The sequence below is a fragment of the Ptiloglossa arizonensis genome, chromosome 1 (genome assembly GCF_051014685.1).
Source record: "Ptiloglossa arizonensis isolate GNS036 chromosome 1, iyPtiAriz1_principal, whole genome shotgun sequence".
Lineage (NCBI taxonomy): Eukaryota > Metazoa > Arthropoda > Insecta > Hymenoptera > Colletidae > Ptiloglossa > Ptiloglossa arizonensis.
The window spans coordinates 34,445,253-34,467,141 of NC_135048.1; the positions used below are offsets into that span (position 1 = coordinate 34,445,253).

A 21,889-nucleotide genomic window follows, 5' to 3' on the forward strand; every position below is an offset into this window, starting at 1 on the left:
CCTCCCACCCTAACCCCGACGAACGAGCAACGAGCCGCCAATTAACCAAGATAGAGACACGTTAACGAGTCGCACGAGTCCCCACGTGCTTCCTGGTCCCCCGACACTTTCGCCATCGGGTGAGCGCCGCGGTGTCAAGGTGACCACGTGCAAACGAGACGTCAACCGGCGTTGAAATCGAACGAGGAACGATCGTCTCGGATCGCTCCGTTAACTTTGGCTCCGTTTCTCGCGATACGTGCATCCCTCGCGTCTATTCACGAGGTTACGGTTCCACGGGATAGAGTTCGCGTCACGATTTTCGCGCCACTGTCACGACGGTCTTGTCGGCCGCGCGTTGAGACACACCGAAAAAACGCTTCCTCGTGGATCTCGGTCGTCCAAGGGGAGAGGAGATTCTTCTCGCAGGACACGCCGAACTTCAAGCGCGGCGTAAACGCAAAGGAGTCGGGATGTCGCGTGTCTCGTAAATCATTTCCACTCCTCCAGCGGCGGTTCCTTGTCTTCGAACGGTAGAGATCGATAACGTCGTTAAACGGTCCCGACGTTCTCTCTCTTTCTCTCTAGTTCTTTCTCTCATACATACTCTCTCTTTCTCTCTCTCTCTCTCTCTCTCTCTCTCTCTCTCTCTCTCTTTCTCTTTATCGCCCTCGCCGTCGCCCTCACCCTCGCCCTCGCCCTCTCGCTCTCTCTCTCTCTCTCGGTTTCTGTGTGTGTGTGTGTGTCGGTCTCTCTCTTTCGCTCTCTCTCTCGCTCTCTCTTTCTCTCTCTCTCTCTCTTTCTCTAGCCCCGAAGTTTCACTTGCAACGCGAGCCTCGAAGGACACAACCCGACGACACGACCCGGTTGAACCTCGGCTCCCTGTCCGCCCAGGGAATTCTTCGACCGAGCGAGTCACGCTTAAGTTCCGGAAGGAACGCTCACGTACCGCGTTACTTCATCGAGCTGGAAGAATAGCAAAGGAGGTGGAGTGGACGCGCGGTGTTCGCCGGCGTAGTGGCGGCTGCGAGACGACGTGCCGAGCAACGGTGGTGGTGGCGGCGGCGGTGGTGGCGGTGGCGGTGGCGGTGGCGGTGGCGGTGGCGGCGGCGGCGGTGGCGGCGGCGGTGGTGAAGAAGAAGAAGGAACACAAGAGGAGGTGTGCTTCGCGCGATCTAGCCGAGAGTGGTACCAGCGGCCACTGAAGAAGAAGTGGCGTGTGCGGATCGCGCGGCCGGGGCGAAACGGAGACGACCGCCACGAAACGGTAAGGGACAGAGCGGAGAGGTCCGAAAGAGAAGTAGAAGGAGTAGGAGGGACGTGGAAGGAAGATAAGAGAGGGAGGAAAGAGGCGAACGCGCGGCCCGAGGAAGGAGCAAGATCCTCGGGAGAGAGAGGTCGTCCTTCTCGGAGGGGGAAGGGCGGACGAGGTCCGTCAAACGGTCCCCGCGCACCGAAACCAAGCCGGGGCCCGGCTGAAAACTCTCCCGGTCCCTTCTTCGTTTACGTTTTGTCCTCGCTATCCGTACGACCGCGGCATTAATGGGGACACTTGACCCGTCGCAACGGGAACGAGCGGCGGCACCGATCGCACGAGTCCCGCGCCGAACGGGATTCGGATTCGAAAACGAGAAAATCGACACTCGGAGGGATCGGGGACGTTCCGTTTTTTTACAACGCCGGGAAAATCGAGTCGAGAACGACCGAGAACCTCGAAAGAGAACCGCTCCGAACGTATCGCGATCCGAACTCGCGCTGGAGTGGATTCTTTCCGGTTCGGGGATGTTTCTTTTTTTTTTTTAAATACTCGAAAGGGCAGTGTTTCGAGTAAAGGGAATCGTCGTTTACGGGGAGTTAACCGAGTTGGAGACCGACGAGAGGAGAAGGTACCGGTACGCCAGAAAGAAAGAAAGAAACGAAACGGTAATTTGCCAAATATTTCGAGCGGAAACTTGCAAAATTCGCAGCGATACCGAGGGGCACGGTTACGAGCCGCATTCTCGTATAATTGCCAAGTACGAAAGCATCCGGGACATCCGCGAGAGAACGAAAGGCGAAGAGCTGACTGCAGAAATCACGTATAACGAACGAGATGTTCCAAGATTTCCCACTTTTCGACGTCTGAGAAGAAGCAGTTGGCAAGCGGCGCGCTCTCGCTTAATTTGCAGACGTGCTCGTCGACGACGACGACGACGACGACGACGACGACGAGTCTCCCTTGGTTTTCTGTCGCGAGAAAGCTGCATACGTGCGCCGTTTCAACCATCCACGACACTCTCGCTGCGTTTACCAACCGGCGAATATCTGCTCTCGAATGCTACGGGAAATTGTCCCCCGTCTGAGTGCGTTTTATTAATATTCAGAGACTTCCGTTTCATTAATCGCGAGCTCATTGTTCGCAAAAAAAAGGAACAAAGCCTGTTTGCCGATATTACGTTTTTTTCGTCGATCGAGACCTACACCGTCGAGTTCAATTCCCTTTTGGAAATTACATCGAAATCTCGCAAAAATTGCCGTGACCGTGCTCGTCGATCTTCAATGACCGGCGGTTTTCGATCGACCTACGAACGAACCAAAAAACGAGATAAAAGTATTTCCAAGGTTCGTGTTGCGTTTCCAAGGTTCGTTCGTACCGGCCGAGAAATCAGCCCTTTGGCTAGCGGTAAATCAAAAGAAGCGGGACAAAATCGTTCTTTGGAGTCCGCCGACCCTCCGATTCTATCTACCTTGCGTTCATAACAGCCGTAACAAAACGCAGCGAAGATCACGCTCGCCACGGGGAACTGTAAATAAACCCGATAACCCCGTACGACCGGCGTCTCTCGCGGTTTTCGATCCAATTATACCGATTTACGACGAACCGATCAACATTCCCGCCTTTGATGATACCCCACCTCCACCGGAGATAGCGAAATCCCACGTCCATCCGAGCCGTTCTTTCCTCCGTTTCGCCCGTCTCCGGAAAGGTATCTACATCTCGGCACAGTTTCCAGCAGGTTCTCTCCTCGCCGTGGCAACGCAGGCGATCGTTCTTTCCACGTCGTGTAAAAGTGGAGGGACGCCTCGTAACAGCGTCTCGGTACAGCGCAGGAGGACAGAACCCACGACAGGATATCGCGTGTCTCTCTGTTCCGCGTCCTTTAAGCCCATAGATCCGCGGCCGTCCGCGACGCGCTTTTCACGGTCCTCTGATGCATTGCTACCGTTTCGAGTAGGGTCCCCGGCATCCTCCGCAGCTACGACTGCCCCTCAGCGAAGGCCTTGTATTATGGTAAACGAGACATCGGAGGTAGGCTGCCAGTCAGGAGTACTCCTTCCACTTTCCTCCGATTTCCTCCTTACCCCCCCGTTTTGCCGTTGTTCCCGTCCCTACGGTGTCCTCCTTCCTCGCTCGGTGACGACCGTTCGATACGTCCTCTCTCTCTCTCTCTCTCTCCTTCTCGTCGTCTCTCTCCCCGTCGCGAGCTTTCGAGCGACTCGAGGGGGTATTCCGATTTAAACGGTTCCGATTTTCGAGACGACTTTTGCCAATTAAACCGAGAACCATCGAACGGGAACCACCGAGGTTTTTGCGCGAGTGTCTCTCCCCGCGTTTCGTACCGAAGAACTTTCGAGTCGTCTTCGATACTCCGCTCGCGGTACCTCTCGAATTTAAGAAGACGGGAGGATTCGAAAAATCCGGAGAACGTAATTTCTTCGTAGTTCGATCGTCAAAGTTTCCGAGGATCTCCCTATCGAGGACTCGAATCGTCTCGAGGCCGTCGCTACTCTCGAATTACTATCTTCGAGGTTCGCGATAGTAAACGCCCACGAGGCCGTTTCGCCCCGTACCGACGCGCGCGCGCGCGCTCGCGCCGAGGGATCGAATTTAAGAAAACGATCGGGTTTCCGAAAACGCGGAAAACGGTGCAATTTCGATCCGGTTCGATCGATAAGGTAACGAGCTCGATTTTCTCGATTGTCGAGAATAAGCAAAGTCGACGCGCCGACACGGACCGAGACTCGGATCGTCTCGAGGCCGTCGCTACTCTCGAGCCTTGTGCCTCAATTTCCCGTCTCTGTCGCTCGTTTAATCTCGTCCCCTCGCTCCACTCCGCTCTGTCGCCCTCTCGTACCGGCGTCGGTGCTCTCCTTTTCCATCCAGCGTGGTCCTCGGTCTCCGTACGCGTCTCTCCTCACCTCTCCTCACCTCTCCTCACCTTTCCCCGGCGGTCTCGCGTTCTTCTTCTTGGTCGATGCTCATAGAGGGATGGGGAGGGGGGAGGGGGGTAAGGGCTACGGCGGATCGTTGCGTTCGTTCGCTTCTGTCGCGCGACGATGCATCACGAGGCCTCTAATGAAAGCCTTTTCTCCGACTGCCAATTAACCCCCACGCGACACCGACCGACGGAAGAAAGCTCGAGGATGACGCGTGCACCCGTAAGTACACGCCGCGACCGAGCGATCGACTCCTGCAGCGCGACGGTCTTTAATTGTCCGTAGCGAACAGTCCCCCGCAGTTTTACCCTCCTCGTGACTGCTCGTCACGAATCCCCCCTGAAAACTACCCGAAACGATCGTGAATCGAACTGATTTCAGTTATCGACGGTTACCCGTTCTACGCAGAATCCTATGTTTTTTCGACGACGAGTTCGTACGGAACTCGCATCGAACGGGAGAACTCGTACGGAACTCGCGACGAACGGCAGAACTCGGCCAACGAAGAACTCGTTTATAAAGCTAGCTTACCGTAAATACACGCGCGGGCGCGTGCGTGCGCGAGCGAGTACCATAGACAATCGACGCAACGAGTTCTCTTTCGACGATGAATTACCGAGAGAGGGTCGCTCGCTCGCGAAAAGAAACCTCGCATAATGGACCGTTGATAAATTATTAATAATTTCCGCGATAAACCCGTTAAACGTTTTCCCAGCCGTTTTGGTAGGATTCCAACGAGGCCGCGTTGAAATTTATCTCGCGGCGCGACACCTCGATCCGCTTCGATTCGACCAACGTCGTCGGAAAAGTTGATCCAGGAATAATTACACTCGCGGTTATTAGACGGTAATCACCCCAGCTTAATCCTTTAAGCGTCTCGTTCTCGATGGACGAGCGAAATCCCCCGTACACGATCCCCGGTTCGCCTTTGACGTTAAAATTACGCGGTGGAAGCCAACACGGGACGGAACACGTTTCTTCGTTGCCGCGGACAACGTTGCTGCATTCGTTCGACGAAAAACGCGCTCGAGTGGTAAAAAATGGTCGGTCGGAAAAAAGAGAATTCTCGCGTGATCGTCCAGTTTCTCCCTCCCACCGTTCCCTCCGTCCTTGTCGGACGCTAATCCGACGATAAATACGCTCGGTCACGGGTTAAGGGGAGCGTTTTCGCGATTGACAAGTCAAACGAGTTTCGCGCGATCGCGCGGCACGATCGATCATCGCGTCGGATCCCGAGCCGGCGGAAAAATTTCGCGCGACGCGCATTCTATGGCGCGCGCCTCTCTCTGCTCGACTAACCTCGTCCCTCCGGCTTCTACCCCTGGTGGGTGTTAAGACGTCGGGGTAACGAATAATAAATAGCGTTAACGATGCGAATCGCGGGCCCGTATCGCGCCGGTTACCGACCGGGTTATTAATTCTCTTCATTCGTCAAACGGAGCTTTCTTTCTTTCTCTACTTTTTTCTTTCCTTTCATTTTTCGTCCCACCTCCACCCCCTCCCCCGCCCCTCAGTTAACCGCGCGATCCACGACCGAGCGGAGCCACGATTCGATAAATCCGCGCTATCCCCCGACCGCGAAATCGGCCGCGAGGGGAACTCCGGTGCATCGAGCGGCGGGGGCCTCGATAACTCGAAATCGAGAGGATGACAAAACGACCGGCGTCGAAACCGTGCCGAGCGTCGCAATATTGTCGCCCCCGCGCGCCGGAAAGATCGACGGGAGCGTTTTTCGCCACGCGGGGGAGAGGACCGTTCGCGAAGGGTGATCGATAATTCTGATTGCGGTGATTCGAGGATCGATCAAACTGTCCGGAGACAGCGGGAGGAGGGGGGAGCGTGGATCCTACCGGTGGGTGTAGACGCGCCGAGTCCATTGGGTGGGGGGTAGGGTGGAAGAGAGGGGGTAACGGTTACCGGTGTGTACATTTACACGGGCGACGCTGCGAGTGTGGATATCGACGCCGATGTAGGTACACGGGAACGGAGCGGTGGGGGAAACGGGAAAGTGGTCGTACGCGCGAGTGTAGACCTAGACCCCGTACGTTGGTGTACGTACGCGTCGGTTACAGAAGCACCCGGCGAGTGTGGGTTTACGCGTCGACGTACACAAGTAGACGTAGAATCGAGTGCGTACGTTGACGCGGGTATGATCGTTAGGGTGTATTAAGCACAGGGGCGATACGAGATCGAGAAACGCAGACGCGAGTGTGTAATTCGACTACGATGTAGTAGCTGAGCGAGAACAATGTGCCGGACGAAACGGGAAGGCGATCGTACGCGTAGATTTAGATACGGGCGCAAGGCGTTGATATAGAAGTAGACGCAGATGTAGACTCGGCACGTACGCGGACGTGGATGTGTGGGTCGGAGCGTAGGTATACGGACGATACGAGATCGAGGAGCACGGTGGCACGGGCGCGGATGCGGCTGTAGAATTACGAATGCGAGCGCGGGCACGGGTGTAGGTATGTAGATGGCGAGTTTGATACAGAGAGTGGGTGTACAACCCTGGATATAGAAGTAGATACGGAATTCGAGTTCGCGTATTCGAACCGGCGTAGATGTAAGTACGAATATCGTTCACGTGGACGAGACTGCGAGCTTGCGTGTGATTTTAACGGATGTACATCGCCGCGCTCGAAACTTTCAAGTACCCTTGGATCTTTTAAATAAATAAACTCGTTTCGCGTAAACGGACGAGCAAAAATATCGCGCGCATCGATTCGAACGTAATTCGAGGACGAAACCTCGAGTACGGTTTAAGACGAAAATTTTAATCGTGTTCTCGTCATCGAATTCGAAACGACACGAATAAGCGATCGTCCAAATGGACGAACGTTTTCGATAAAACGATCGAATCGATTACTTCGTCTCTCCCCGTGAAAGAACAGTTTCTACACTCTTTTCGTTTTTCGAAGAATATTCGCGACGCACAATTTTTCGTTTTATCGCGGTGTATACGTTTCCCAACGAGACGGGTGCACGCGTTAACGTTAACCTACGCGTCGTTGCGTACGAAATCAATACTCGAACGGTTTCGAAATTAAAAATCGACGATAAAGAGAGGTACCGGATCGGGCCCGTGCGCGAAGAAACGCGCGGAAACTGTCCACCGAACGATAGAACGATAAAAAGTTTGTAGGTCCGTTGGGTCCGAGTTGGGCGCTAAACGCGATTAAAAGCGCGGAGAGAAGTCGAGCCCCCGGAACTCGGTGTATTCGAAACCGACGGTAAAAAAGGATAAAAAAAAAAAGAAAAAAGAAGAAGTTTCACCGTCCGAGTAACAAGACGCGATGAAAACGGCAAACACGAGAGGAGCTCGGTTCTCCCCGGCTCGGTGAATCCTCGGTCCGTGCTGGGACGTTGGAGCGTATCAAAGGAATCGCCGGCATACAAATGTTTCTATTGTATCGCGGGGGCCGCGCTTAGAGCCGCGAAGAATCGCGTGGATCGCGTTGAACTTCTTCGTCGGTGAACGGATCTCGGTTGCGCGCGAAACGCTCTCCGCCTCAAAGGAATCGAGATGGGCCGAGGTGGTTCGTTCTCTCGCCGCGGCGAGCGAGGGCCGCACGATTCGCAACAGTGTGCGCGAGCGAGCGAACGAACGAGCGCGTATAAATACAGGGGCGCCGCGGTGAGCGCTAATTAACGCCAGGGGAAAAAAATGATTGTCCCTACCACGTTCGTCGATATCTCTCCACTTGCCAAGAGTAATTACGTTCGGAGAGGCTCGTACGAATAAAAGAGAACCGGCTAACAGCGTGCCGGGAGACCGTTTAACTTTGTATGTTTGGGACCGCCTGCCAACGCCCCACTTGCGCTGGGATTGTGCCCCGCCACTTTCTAATTTGCCCTCGAGCGCCGCCGGCCGACAACCTGCAATGTCGCGGTCCTACGCCCGGCAATAATACCAAATCTGACATATTTCCTTGCAACGATGCAAATCTGTTGCGCGATCTCCCGTACGTAACCTCCGCGGAACCTTGCCGGTTGCTACGAGCGACCGTGTCGAACATCGATCGGACTTCTTCGAAAGTCGGCTCGCGAGACGAACGCGACCTAAGCGGTGAAAAACGAACGGAAAATAACAATGTCGGGGCGAGTTCGGTTGAAAAACAAAGCCCCGAGATCACCCGCGATACAACTACGAAAAAAGAAACCTAACCTCGGTCTATCCTCGACTCCCGACTCCCCGCTTCTACGCTCCCCCACTTCTACGCTCCCCACTCCCCGCTGCACACTCCCCGAAGAACCGGAATTATCTTGCGAGTCGAACGCTGTACGAGTAACGATACCGGGAAAAGCCAGGGAAAATAAAAGTATCCGAGCTCGGTTTTCCAAAAACGGGGCGCCAGGATCGTCCGCGAACGAGTGTCCGTCGATCAGTTACGATTTAGTTCGCGCAATGTCCACCGTAGGTCGAACGCGACGCAAGTAGAGGGCAGCGACGAAGGAAAATAAAATCGAACGAGCTTGATTTTCCAAAAACGAAGCCTCGTGATCGCCCGCGATCCAACCGTGAAAAAAAAAGAAAGCCAACCCCGGATCCGTCCCGACTCCCCACCGCCTCGAAGAACCGGAATTATCGCGATCCTATCCGAGGTAGACGCGACGCGCGCGCTAACCTCGCGTGTTCGAACACCCGTTATATAAATCTGGTCGCCTCAAACGCTCCTCGAGGCGAAACTTTTACGAGACACGCATTCGTTATCCATTAGGGTAAGTATAGCACGTGTGGTCATCCCGACGCGTATGTACACGAGACCCGACGATATTCATGGGCGCGAGCTATTCAGTCCCGTGTGTAGCCGAGCGTAATTGAATTATCATTGGGACTCCATGAAAGACAGCCGAACCCGTCCGTAATGAGCGAAATACGCGTTACGGTGTCGTCGGGGCGGTTTCAAAATAAACCCCATCTGTATATTTAAACGACAATGGGACGGCTCGATAAAAGCGGTCCTGATAATTCCCGAGTTATCGGCATTCAAGGACGGAGCACCGTTACCGAAATTAATTCGCGATTAATTCTAATACGTCCACGGTACACGGCCGAAATGAACTACGCCCCGCGCGACCGACCGATTGTTCCGTTGTAATTCGGATTTTGATGACGCTCGAAAACTCGTTGCCGCGGTTTCGTTGATTATCGGTCGGAGAACGACCGCGCCCCTTGCTTCGATTCTATATCGATGACGCGCGAATAAACAGCCTCGGGGCTAACGCGAAACGTTTTCGAAAGGTACACTCGTAACGTTCGCGTGTCGCTAGATGGCACGCGGGACGTGTCACCGAGGCGAGTCGTTCGGCTTTCTTCGGTCGATACGTGAGATATATTCGACGAACGATGCATCGATTACCGCGCATAGCTAAAAACGTTGAACCAATGTCCAGTGATACGCGCGCGTCTGCACGCGGCGTGAATCTCGTAAAAATGTTGTAGACGGTGTTCGAAGAGCGGCCGTTACTCGGCGCTGTCCACGAAATCCGCTCGTCGTGGAACCTCCAAGGTGATCGCTCAGTTGCCAAGGGGCCCCGGAGTTTCGCGCACACCCGATACCCCCCTTCCGTAAGTGTTTCTTTCGCGGGTTTCGGGCATCGCCGCGTGGCCGTAGAATGGAAATGACACGCGGTGTAAGGTTACACAGGGGAAAAAAATGGCGGTGGTCCAGCTGCTCTCGCCCGGTCCAGATTGTAATCTTCGCCCAGGGGGACGAGAAAAAGTAAGAATGTCGTAATCTCGATTCAAACATCTGTGAGAAGAGACTCTCCGCCGCGAGGGGGTCGCAACGCACGGTTAAGAATTTTTTTACACCGGCGAGAACCGCTCGTCGCGCACACGAAAATAATATAATATTCCTCTTCTCGTCGAGAGCTCGATCGTTCGTATCGCGTCTACCGCGTTGTCGATCGATCTATCGACACGTGTTCTTTGTACGAGCTTTCCGATCCGTTCGTTGCGTCACAATTTCCGCGAAATACGAATTAAACGCTGCGCCGCCAATCGTTTCAGGAAATCAACTTCGATACGAACGGACGGGCCTGCCACCGAAATTAATCGTACTCGATATTAACTAGATCAATTACTGGGTATTATTAATTAACATTATCGCGCGCGATTGAACCATCGTTAACAAAATACCGGGGACTGGACTCGACCCGTTCCGAACGGTATTTTACCCTTCTTTGTGGAAAACTCGATTCTTTTCGATGACATCGTAGATCCTATACAAATGTTAAAAATAAACGTTTTTCGCGAAGAATCCATGAGAAGGAAAAGGAGTAACGAGGCTCGATAACTTTCCCCTCGTACGGCAAGAATCCGTGCGATCGAGTGTACACGGAACTAAGAATACTTCCAATGTTACAATTACCCTGGCACCGATCTTAAATTTTCCAAGCCCTGTCTATTCTCGGATCTTACTCTACGATATCTTATATTCGAAGGGAGGAACCCTTGAAAATTTAATATCTCTTTGTTTGTCTGGTAATTTATGGGAAAACAAAAGAGAGAAGAAAGACAGCTGTTTGCTTTACCAAGAATGAATTTATCGTAATAGATCCGAGTTACGTTTTCCATCTTGAAACGATATTATATTTATTCTTATAACCCGAGAAGCTGTTCCAAGTTCGCAGCCGATTAGCTCGGTATTACCCGTGACGAACGCGATCCTTCGTCGCGAGTAATGCCGATTACCTACCAGGTCTCGCCAGGAAGGAATTACTGCGAGTTGGAGGCCCGAAGAGAAATAGATGGAATCAAAGTACCATAGATCTTTCTCTCTACGTGCATTAACAATCGAGATCACCAAACCGAGAATATAGAAAGAATCCAACTCTCTTTGATTGCTTTACAACCGAGCGATTACATTGTCGGACAAACGAGACGCAATTGCGAAGAAACCGTAGAGTTGGTCCTAGTCCCTCGGTCCCGTTTCCTCTCGGTTAGGGAACTCGATTAAAAAGAAAAATAATCAACATCGCCTAAACAGGCGCCACGTTTTAACGAGAGTAGACCCGACTTGAGACGTCTCGATATCAGAGAAGGTCCTAAGCAGTAAACGTTTTGTACAATGAACAAAGGTGAACGAGTAAATTACAAAATTGAAAAGAAGACGCTGGAGAAGTTTAAGCAGCTCCGAGCAATCCGTTCAACTCCACGGCTCCAGGGAAAGTGAAAATTTTCAATCGATCGAAGCTCTATTTATACTTTTAACGAGGTGTAAAGTCAACGAAAAAGAGTTCAATTCAACTGACATAATATTTACAATCATATATTTATTCGATACTATTGTGAAATATTAAATATTGTGAACAATGATCCGAAATATCGTCCAATGTAAATTGTTAATAATGATAATGAATAAAAATGAAAAAAAAGAAAAATTTGTAAAGACTGAAGATTTCGATAAATTTTTATTCCGAACCGTGATCGTTATTACTGTGTACACATTTTTTAAATGTTAATGTTACGATACGAGCATTATTTGTGCATTATAAATTGTTAATTAACGTATATAAATAGTTCTTTTATTAAATTTTAAAATAAAAGATAGTTTTGATCGATAATCGATTCGAGTTATCCTTGATAATGATTTTTTTATTTAAAAGACAAATAAAGTAAATATGGAGTAACATTTTTGTTAAATTTTTTCATAGAAAAAAATTCATTTTCAAATAATTGTTTACAATAATCTTAAAAGATTGAATATCGTAAGTAGTTAAAACCGGTGAAGAGAACAAGTATATATTGCCATCTGTCCAGCATACGTGAAAACAGAAAAATGTAGAACCATGTCGGTGCATTAGGTAATGCTTCGATAAATCTTTCTCCAGCGTCTTCGTAAGTTAATTACGCGTATTGACATTTCGAAGTAGCTGTCGCGTGTTAGGTACCTTTGTGGAACATAAATAGTACAGTCGCCTCCAATGTGATTTTGTGCTTATACGAATGCTATGTGCAAGATCGATACATAACGCTGGAAAGATTTGAAATAATGTTTGTGTCAGTGAAATTGTAAAATTACTCTCGGAAATTTGTATTTAATAACAAACGATTTTATATTACAGGTATAACGCATACTCTGTCGTATAATAATTTATCTATAAAACTTTTAGTAACTATATATGTATATTATATATTTTAATTGTTAATAACTTTTGGAAAATTTTGTTTCTCAGAAATTTACTTCGGGTTGAAACTAACGGGCAGTGAAAGCAATTGTACAAACTGGTAGTAAACAATATAATTGGACATGTCAACTTTGGAAGATAAACTTTTGGGAGAAAAGTTACATTATTATTGTAGCAGCTCGGAGGACGAAGGAAACGATTCGGCCAACTCCGATAAGGAATCGGACGATGAAAAGTATCAAGGGCCAATTACAGAGCCCATAGAACCTTCGTTCTCGGAGTGGGGTGGAACTTCTAGTAATACTGGACCAAAGGGTGTCATAAAAGTAAAATTATATTTAAAATTTTTCATACAAATTTGTAACTATTGTATCTGTTTCAACATGTATCGTATGTATTTCAAGGACTGGCAACGATATAAACAATTGGAAGCGGAAAAAAGAGACGCGCAAGAGAAAGAAAGACTTCAATTGATAAAAAAACTAAGTTTAACATGTCGTAGTACTTTAGACGAAGAGAAGGAAATTTTACAATCCGATCCAGATCTAGCTGAATTACTAGCCGATGAATTTCTTCTGGAGTATCAAAGGCAGAGAATGAAGGAGATGCTTTCAAGGGCGGAGAAGCTTCGTTTTGGCAGAGTTCTTAATTTAGAAACGACAGATCACTTTCTAGAAGCAATTGACGACGAAGACGAATCTGTGACAATTATTGTTCATATTTATGAGAATAATATCCCTGGTTGCGAAGCTATGAACGGATGTTTAATATCGGTTGCGGAAGATTATCCCTTTGTAAAATTTTGTAAAATTTTAGGTTTGATTTTCAAGCATTATATTCTCTTTATATTGCACAAATTATTATTATAATATCGTTTATTATTAATTACAATAACTTATATTACAGGTTCAGTGGCTGGTCTTAGTAAACACTTCAAAAAAGAAGGAGTGCCGGCTTTATTAGTTTATAAAGCAGGTCAAGTAATAGGGAATTTCGTGCATGTAACACATTATTTAGGAACAGATTTTTATGCATCCGAAGTGGAAACATTTTTAATCGAACATGGTATGCTTACGGACAAAAATTGTGTACCTACCATTATTTCGCAAAATGACAATACATTATCGGATAGTGAATAAATAGAACAGATAAGTCTTTTTCATAACATTCAATATTCTCTTCCTAGTGTATCCTAAATAAGTTTATTAAAAACATCAATGGTAAAAGTGTACATCTACGCGCATATTTAACTTTCATTCGTCTCGTTTCTTCTATTCAGCATTATCAAGAGTGATTATAATACTTCCTTGAATAGCATATAAGTAACAAAGTATTTGAGAATGGCATCATTTTCATTTCTCATAAAAAGAAATCTATTTATGTATTTGATCGAAAAATGTGAGAATTAAATATTTATATTCATTTTGGTAAAAAATATAAATTTATGTATAAATACTTAAAAAATTTGTTTATTTCTTAATTTATAATAAATTTACAACTTTTCTAATATTTGTTTCTTCGTTTTAATAACTTTGCACAAATGTAAATAAGACTTCAAGACTTCATTATATTCAGGATTTTGTAAGCTTTCGTACTGTTTTTTTAAATTTTCCTTTTCTTTGACTTCGTTCGCTGTTATAAATAATTTTTCAACTACGGCTTCATGTAACATTCTGTAAGCATCAATTGTTACTGGAGTTTCCTCATACATTCTCTTGATACATGTGAGTTTTGTAATTTTTGCTTGCACTTCTGCAACTTGAGCTTGCAATAATATGTATTCTGCTCTTTCTAAATAAATTTGATTAGTATCTTCATATTTAAGATTGTTCCATTTATTCATCAAAGTTCTACATTTGACAATATCAATTTCATATTGTGCACATATTTCTTCTATCTTATCTTTCCATTGTAGCATTTGTACTTCATGATTGTCAAATGTAGATTTACGTACATTACATTCGGTCGACCTTGTCACTTCCTTCATATTTCCTCCCAAATATTCATATCTAAAACGTTACAAGTCGTTGTGTATTTGTAATTTAAAAATGTAATAAATGCCAAATGTATCAAACCTTAATATAAACTTATGTATCTTTTCTCGTAACAGCATTTCCACGTAACACTTAATATCTATTATCTCTTCACGATTAAGAACATATTTTGGTAAATCGGTAATCCCCAAAACTGTTAATTTTTCTTGTATATTCTTCAGTGTAGATGGCAAGTGCATATATTTATTAAACTCATGAATCAAAAGTAATCCTTTTAATTTACTAATAACATTTTCAGATAATATTCCCTTTTGATTCAACGATGCCTCCTTTATGCATGCTAGAATTATTTTGCTTTTTGCATGTTCACCTATACTTTCCTCGCACAGGGTAAGACTCTTTGCAATTTTTTGTAAATGATTCGTTCCCTGATTGCTGTTTGTGGTATTTTTACTTGTATTCAATGTAAAACTGCATTGCTGCTCGGATGTATTTTGAAGAAAATCTATTTTGCCCATTAATCGACTACAATTCACACGTGAAATGCGTGAGATGTTATTTATATCTAAAAACAAAAAACGTTACATTATAATTTATACTTTATATATTGTGACACATTCAATTAATACCACTTGCAAATCCACAAATTAACAATTATATACCCGATATCCGACTTAAATCTTGCAAACTATTCATGTTGTCGGTTTAAAATAATATTCGGTGCCTTTAAAATTACAAATATTCATTAGACCGTTCACACAAGCATTCAAATTCAAACGGTGAAAGAATACTTAAAGTGACCAGATCACAGATTGTGGTCCTACACCATCGTGAAATTTCCCCCACCACTAGCATCTAATGCAAGACCGCGCGTCTGTGAGCTCGACATTTCGGACAGCTTCGGCGAGTCGAGAAAGAAAAAGAGTGTGAGACTTTCTCTCTCGTACTCGAAGATCGAAAATACGATTTGCGGGCAGCCGGCTTAACTGACTGACCATTGTTTACGTTTGCGAACAGAATATTGCTCACGATTCGTATAACGTGGAAAACGATTATAAGTGACGAAAAAAAATGTCAAAAAAAGTTTGTTTCCACTTATTCACCCAAATGAAACTTGAAACATTTAAGCATCATGGTATTAAGAATACTTTTAAAGTTACAGTTACATACCTATACCTATACTAATGAAATCCCAGGTTCCATTTATTCTCAGATCCCTATACTGCCTAATATGTATATCGCATATTCAAATGGTTAAATAACACTCGAAACCAGCATATCTCGAAGACCACATGTACTACTCGAAATTCAAATTCTTGTGTTTCTTATGCGATAGAAAAGTTATCTATGTTACATATGATACTTCTTTATAGATATCTAGTAAGAAATATTTTATAACTCGCAGTCGATTAGTTCAGTATTATCCGCAACGAACAATTCTTCGCCGCGAATAATACTAATTACCAGGTCCCATCACGTAGAAATTGCTGCGAGTGGAGACCCGGAAGGAGATATTAGACAGCATAAAAATTCCATCGATTTCTCTCGACATGCAATACAAACAAAATTACTAAACCGAGGAGACAGAAGGAATTAAAGTTCCTTAAATGTTTCAAATTCTACCTATGCGAATGAATGGAAAGAAACTTTCTTTGACATTTTTCTTCGTCACTTACAAACGTTTTTTATATTGTACAAATCGTGGGCTATGTTCTATCCACAAACGTAAACGATGGTCGGTCAAGTTGGCTGCTCGCAAATCATATTTCCGATGTTTCGAGAACAAGAGAGAAAGTCTCACACTCTCTTTCTCGACTCCTCGAAGCTATCCAAGTGCCGAGCTCACAGCACAGCCTTGCATTAAAATTTGTAGTGGTGGGGAAAATTTCACGATTCGGTAAGAACCATTATCCGTGATCTGATCACTTACTTCTATATAAGAAAGGGGAATATGTGAAAATTCCCTACATAAAGAGTGCATTAAAATGATTTATTATAATAAAATAAAATATTTTATAACAATTATTATCGTTATAGATAATATTTTAAATATAAGTGTACCATGATACAATTAAAGTCATTATAAACTATAATATTATCGAAAAATTTATCGTAACTAATTAGACAAAAGGAGTAGTGTGTTACTTTCAAGATAGCGGAAAAAGTTAAATTTGGAAGTGAAAAAGAGGGAGAGAAGAAGGAATTTTATATTTTATCCTTGAAATCTGTCTTTAGATGCGAAAATGTTTAAACGTGACAGGATTATACTATTTAGAGAAATTAAATATTATACTCTAGAGAACTTGAGAGAATTGCCTATTACTCGTAGCCCTCTAGTATTGAATCTAGAAGGCTTTTCCCAGTCGCCACATAAAGGTATACGATACGTACCTCAGTGTGTTCATAGCAGTAGCGTCGTTAATTGAGATAGCTGTTTTTTGTATTTAACCTGAAAAATGGCGGCTAATATTAATGGTGTGTTTAATAAGAATTTACAAAATGAAATACTTCAGAGTAAAGTTCTTATTGTGGGTGCTGGTGGAATCGGATGTGAAATATTAAAAAATCTTGTCATGACAGGATTTACCGACATCGAAATCGTACGTATGATTATAAATTGATGTGCTTTAACGTTGTTTTAACCTACATATTTTCCCTCCTTTATTGGAATTTGTTGGTGGTTGAAATTTGGAACTTGCATTCGTTTTATTGTGATCTACAATTACATCTTATTATCTTACAGCAATTAACATCAGATCCAAATGAGTACTATTTTAATTTTATTAATTATACTTTAATCGTATAAATAGTAAATAAACATAAATTGTTTTCAGATTGATTTAGACACGATTGATGTTAGCAATTTAAATAGACAATTTTTATTTCAAAAGAAACACATAGGAAAATCGAAGGCAGATGTTGCAAGAGAAACAGCATTGACATTCAATCCTGATGCAAAAATAGTCCATTATCATGACAGTATTACATCGTAAGTATTTTTATCTTTTTAAAGTAGTATCATTTTCTAATCAACTACATATCTTTATCTCTACAGTCCTGATTATGGGGTAACATTTTTTAACAAGTTCACATTAGTTATGAACGCGCTTGATAATCGAGCAGCTAGAAATCATGTGAATAGAATGTGTTTAGCAGCAGATGTACCTTTAATAGAATCTGGCACTGCTGGTTACGAAGGACAAGTGGAACTTATAAAGAAAGGAATGAGCCAATGTTACGAATGTACTCCAAAAGCTGCACAAAAGTCCTATCCTGGTTGTACAATTCGTAACACACCTAGCGAGCCTATTCACTGTATAGTATGGGCAAAACATTTATTCAAGTAGGTTTTTGAATTGGTATTCCTCTAATAGCTTATGAAACAATATAAAAAAGAACTTTTAAATTTTATATAGTCAATTATTTGGCGAAGAAGATCCTGATCAAGATGTCTCCCCAGATACTGCTGATCCAGAAGCAGCAGGTAATTGTACATACATAAAAGACATTAAAATGTTGTTACGTACATACATATATATATATTGAAATTATAATTTATAGACTCAGCAGGTAAAGATGCTTTAAATTCAGAATCAAATGAAAAAGGAAACGTTAACAGAGTTTCGACAAAAGCTTGGGCCCAGGCATGTAGCTATGATCCAGAAAAGTTATTTACAAAATTGTTTCATGATGATATAAAATACTTACTTAGTATGGATAATTTATGGAAGAAAAGAAGGCCACCTACTCCTTTAAGTTGGAATGGACTACCAGATGGAGGTTTGTAAAATAGTTGAATTTTAAATTTATATTTAATTAGCAATCCGAATATCTTAATTATAATGTCATATAATGTAGTACCAGGATGTAGTAAGGAAATCAATGAACCTGGTTTAAAAGATCAACAACGTTGGAGTATTTCTAAATGTGGTGTAATATTTGCTGAATCAGTAAAAAGTTTAAGCAAAACCTTAACTGCTTCTCAAGAAAAATCGCCAAATAACCATCTTGTTTGGGATAAGGACGATCAAAATTCAATGGACTTTGTTGCAGCATGTGCCAATATAAGAGCTCACATTTTTGGTATACCTCAAAAAACAAGGTTTGACATTAAATGTAAGTGACAGGTAACTATTTATAATGTTTAAAAAATTAAAAAATTGTTAGCACTAAGTTTTTATATATTATTTCTTATAGCAATGGCAGGCAATATAATTCCAGCAATTGCAACTACAAACGCAATAATTGCTGGTATAGTTGTTCTTCATGCATTTCGTATACTTGTAAATAATTTAAAAGCATGTGAATCAGTGTATTTGCGTTCAAAAATGAACCATCGAAATCAATTACTTGTACCAGAAAAGAATGTTAACCCACCAAATCCAAAATGCTATGTATGTGCACCCATGCCTCAAGCTGTACTAGCAGTTGATACATCTAAAATGACAATTAAAGAATTAGACGACATAGTGCTGAAAAATAGGTTAAATATGATTGCACCAGATGTCATGATAGATGGTACAGGAACTGTTGTTATTAGTAGTGAGGAAGGAGAAACGGAAGACAATAATGATAAACTGTTAGAAGAATTGGGAATCAAAGATGGTACTATTCTTAAGGTTGATGATTTCCTGCAAAATTATTCGCTAACTGTGACTGTGGTCTATAGAGAGCGACCAAACTTAAAAAGTGATAGTCCTGACTTCCTTATCCTAGCTGATGAGAAAGATCTTAAACCTAAGGAGGATAATGATTTAATAAAACCATCCACTTCAAATGGCCAGGTGAGTAGAGCATTTTTTTAAATACATTGTATAAATACAGAATTTTTTTCTTATAACAAATGCTTTTAAATATTTTATAATCATTTAAAATTGAATAATTTATACAAATTAAAAATTTGATTCAGGTGGAATATCAAACTGATGACAATGTAATGATTGTTGATACTGATGCTGTTTCATCAGGCATGGCGAAGAAACATAAAATTGAAATTTCTGATGCTATTGCATCTCCGAAAAGAAGAAAATTGGATGTTAACGATACAGATGATAATGATATTTCTATTATTGAAAATGACATAAATAAAGATACTATCCCTGATAACAAAAAATTAAAATCCAAACGTAAACTTTCAGAAGACGATGACTGCTTAATTGTGCATGATGATAATATGCAATCGTCCACAGTTTCACAGTGAACGAAATAAATAAACTGAGATACCTTACTCAAACTTGGAAGCAAAGTATTGAGGGGAAAAAAATCAGTATACTAATTTTGTCTAAAAACGTATGTTTGTACAAAATGTATACATACATACCAATTCCAGTAGTTGAGTTGTGAATTCGTTTTTGCTTATAAACTTTCATACAATTTTATTAATATTACAATTCATTATTAACATTAATAAAGGAGAAACGTGATTGTTAATAAATAAGTTAAAGGTACGTGTGATGACATGCTATAAGGATGAATGGGTATGTATAGTAGTGATCTAATCTCATTGTCGAAATTATTTTCTAATGTATTTTAACTTTTACAAATATTTATGAAAGTACATAGTATTGCGTTTGTAGTATGTCATTTCATAGAATGTACCTATACATTTTTGTATAAAAAGAAATAAATCCTTTTTTCGTACTGCAAACTATTATTTCCTCTGTTTAAATTAATATACAACGTTTAAGTTCTCTTATCTGCACAAAATATATATCGATCCAAATTATAATTGTACATTTCAAAGTCGATTTTATATCTTTGGTATAGTCTGAAAATGATGTCTTGCGTCAAATTCGCAAAATATTTACACGTCGTATCGAAATCGGTATATCCACCATGTGTTCGCTCTAATTTTTGTAAATATGCTGTATTCTTATCCAATCCAAATTTTGATAAAATATAACTAATTTCTCCGTACATATAATTATCTAACTTTAAAACATAGTTATATCGCACATCGCATACGGCACAATGTGTATAATATCGATCCCAATGAACATCATCTTCGTCAGAATTTTGCAAAAGCCATATCAAAAATTCTTTAAAAGTCGGTATAATCTTTAATCTTAAAAAAAGAAATATCTATATTGAAATTCTAAGTTTAATCAAAGTATTTTCATTACACTATATCTATTGTACCTTTTATCAGCAGTAAATACTTTTTGTTGAAAATTACCAGTTGTAGTATTGGAATGAAAAAGTTCGGGTCTCGTAAGACGAAATATCTTTTTAGTATAAATCCAAGCTTGTGTGGTGTATTTCGAATTATCTTCTATACGATCTCTAAAATGCGAAAAATACTTTCATTAATACTTTATTTTTATATTATATACATAAAATGTATATAAAATTAAAAATATACCTGTACGACGATACAAGCCTTTGAAAAGGATGTCGTACGACTAAAAGTTTAAAAGTTTTCGTATCATTTGCATTGCGGCGTAGTTCGTTTAAAGTTTTTGGCGCTAAAACGTCAACTTCTCTACAAATAATTTACAAATAAAAATATAAATCGTGTATAAATCATAAAGTTATAATTACCTGTAATAATTTCGTGCGGTTCGACGATTTTTCATGTCTGAAAATAATTTAGTAAAACTTGTGGAAGCCACTTTTCGAATCCAACAGTACATTGATTTGTGTTTAGAATTATATAAAAAGTGTCTTCTTATTAAAGGAGTTTTTAAATTATATTTTGCACATGTATTTGAAATTTGTTGAAGCAGTATTGCACCATTCTATTTAAAAATGTTATCAATGCTACATATACATACATTTGAACAATTTAGGTGTTTAATTGCTTACCTGAAAGTTTATTGATTGTTCATTCATTTCATCACGTTTTAAAATATTTATTTCTAAATTGATTGGTGTTGTATCGGTTTGAAATATTGAAAAATTTTGCTTTGTCTGATTATTTTTTATTAAAAAAATCGAATTTCGCTGTTGCGTTAAATAAAAACCTTTTCTTATCTTTAACAAGAGAGAACAAACTATGATATATAAAATTACACACAAAGTCCATTTTATAAATTGCGGTCTGTGTGACATAATTAAAACTAAAGTCTGTATTCTGACAGTCGAGCGGTGAGATTAAAACATCCGTCCGTGAATTGTCTGTGGAGGTGGAATGATAGATAATATTTATCTTCTGATTCTATTATTTTCCATTTTTCCATAAAAACGAGAAAATACTATCTAGAAAGGTGAAAAGAGAAAAAAACAAAACAAATATATTTATTTTGCACTTTACTACGAAATGGCGCCAAAATCATACTATATAAATCAATAATTTCAGTACATATACACGACGTTAGGCTGTTCTGTAACTAAGCAATAGTGATCGTGACAAAAATATTCTCTTTTAAAATGGAAAATTATTACAAACTTTTGTTATAAAATTTTTATCGTAATAACTGGAAGAATTATTAATGTTAAGCGATTTATTTATACTACGTTATCTTGGAGTGCTGTAAAAGTAATTTTTTTAGTTATGACAATGATCTATATTGAAACGGTACATTATCTTATCAAATTTGATTACGGAAATTTAAATATTAATACAAAAACACGATTTTATTAAT

The 21,889-nt window shown here is 42.1% G+C and overlaps 4 protein-coding genes across 7 annotated transcripts; 2 read left to right on the forward strand and 2 right to left on the reverse strand.

The window, feature by feature from the left end:
- The first annotated feature begins 9,523 nt into the window (after window positions 1–9,523).
- Window positions 9,524–13,543, forward strand: LOC143149549 (phosducin-like protein 1). Of its 3 annotated transcripts, none has more exons than XM_076317067.1 (4): window positions 9,524–9,902; window positions 12,361–12,638; window positions 12,717–13,128; window positions 13,219–13,543. In XM_076317067.1, exons 2-4 carry the CDS (start codon window positions 12,435–12,437, stop codon window positions 13,449–13,451), a joined length of 849 nt encoding a protein of 282 aa, XP_076173182.1. In that variant the 5' UTR covers window positions 9,524–9,902; window positions 12,361–12,434; the 3' UTR covers window positions 13,452–13,543. The 3 variants fall into 3 exon arrangements, with proteins under 3 accessions (XP_076173182.1, XP_076173188.1, XP_076173174.1); XM_076317073.1 differs by having other exon boundaries at window positions 9,524–9,748; XM_076317059.1 differs by lacking the exon at window positions 9,524–9,902 and adding an exon at window positions 11,983–12,249.
- On the reverse strand, window positions 13,191–15,958 carry LOC143149540 (uncharacterized). 2 transcript variants are annotated; one of them, XM_076317046.1, is made up of 3 exons: window positions 15,477–15,958; window positions 14,388–14,871; window positions 13,191–14,321 (listed from the first exon to the last, which is right to left on the reverse strand). In XM_076317046.1, exons 2-3 carry the CDS (start codon window positions 14,822–14,824, stop codon window positions 13,805–13,807), a joined length of 954 nt encoding a protein of 317 aa, XP_076173161.1. In that variant the 5' UTR covers window positions 14,825–14,871; window positions 15,477–15,958; the 3' UTR covers window positions 13,191–13,804. The 2 variants fall into 2 exon arrangements, with proteins under 2 accessions (XP_076173161.1, XP_076173152.1); XM_076317037.1 differs by lacking the exon at window positions 15,477–15,958 and adding an exon at window positions 14,969–15,458 and having other exon boundaries at window positions 13,195–14,321.
- A 671-nt stretch (window positions 15,959–16,629) lies between these two features.
- On the forward strand, window positions 16,630–19,953 carry Uba2 (Ubiquitin-like activating enzyme 2). The gene is made up of 8 exons (XM_076325595.1): window positions 16,630–16,906; window positions 17,141–17,295; window positions 17,362–17,649; window positions 17,723–17,790; window positions 17,868–18,086; window positions 18,165–18,422; window positions 18,504–19,090; window positions 19,216–19,953. Exons 1-8 carry the CDS (start codon window positions 16,763–16,765, stop codon window positions 19,504–19,506), a joined length of 2,010 nt encoding a protein of 669 aa, XP_076181710.1. The 5' UTR covers window positions 16,630–16,762; the 3' UTR covers window positions 19,507–19,953.
- Window positions 19,816–21,847, reverse strand: LOC143153980 (carbohydrate sulfotransferase 11). The gene is made up of 5 exons (XM_076325721.1): window positions 21,111–21,847; window positions 20,847–21,043; window positions 20,668–20,787; window positions 20,445–20,588; window positions 19,816–20,370 (listed from the first exon to the last, which is right to left on the reverse strand). The coding sequence occupies exons 1-5, from the start codon at window positions 21,354–21,356 to the stop codon at window positions 19,989–19,991; spliced, it is 1,089 nt and encodes a 362-aa protein (XP_076181836.1). The 5' UTR covers window positions 21,357–21,847; the 3' UTR covers window positions 19,816–19,988.
- Window positions 21,848–21,889: the final 42 nt, after the last annotated feature.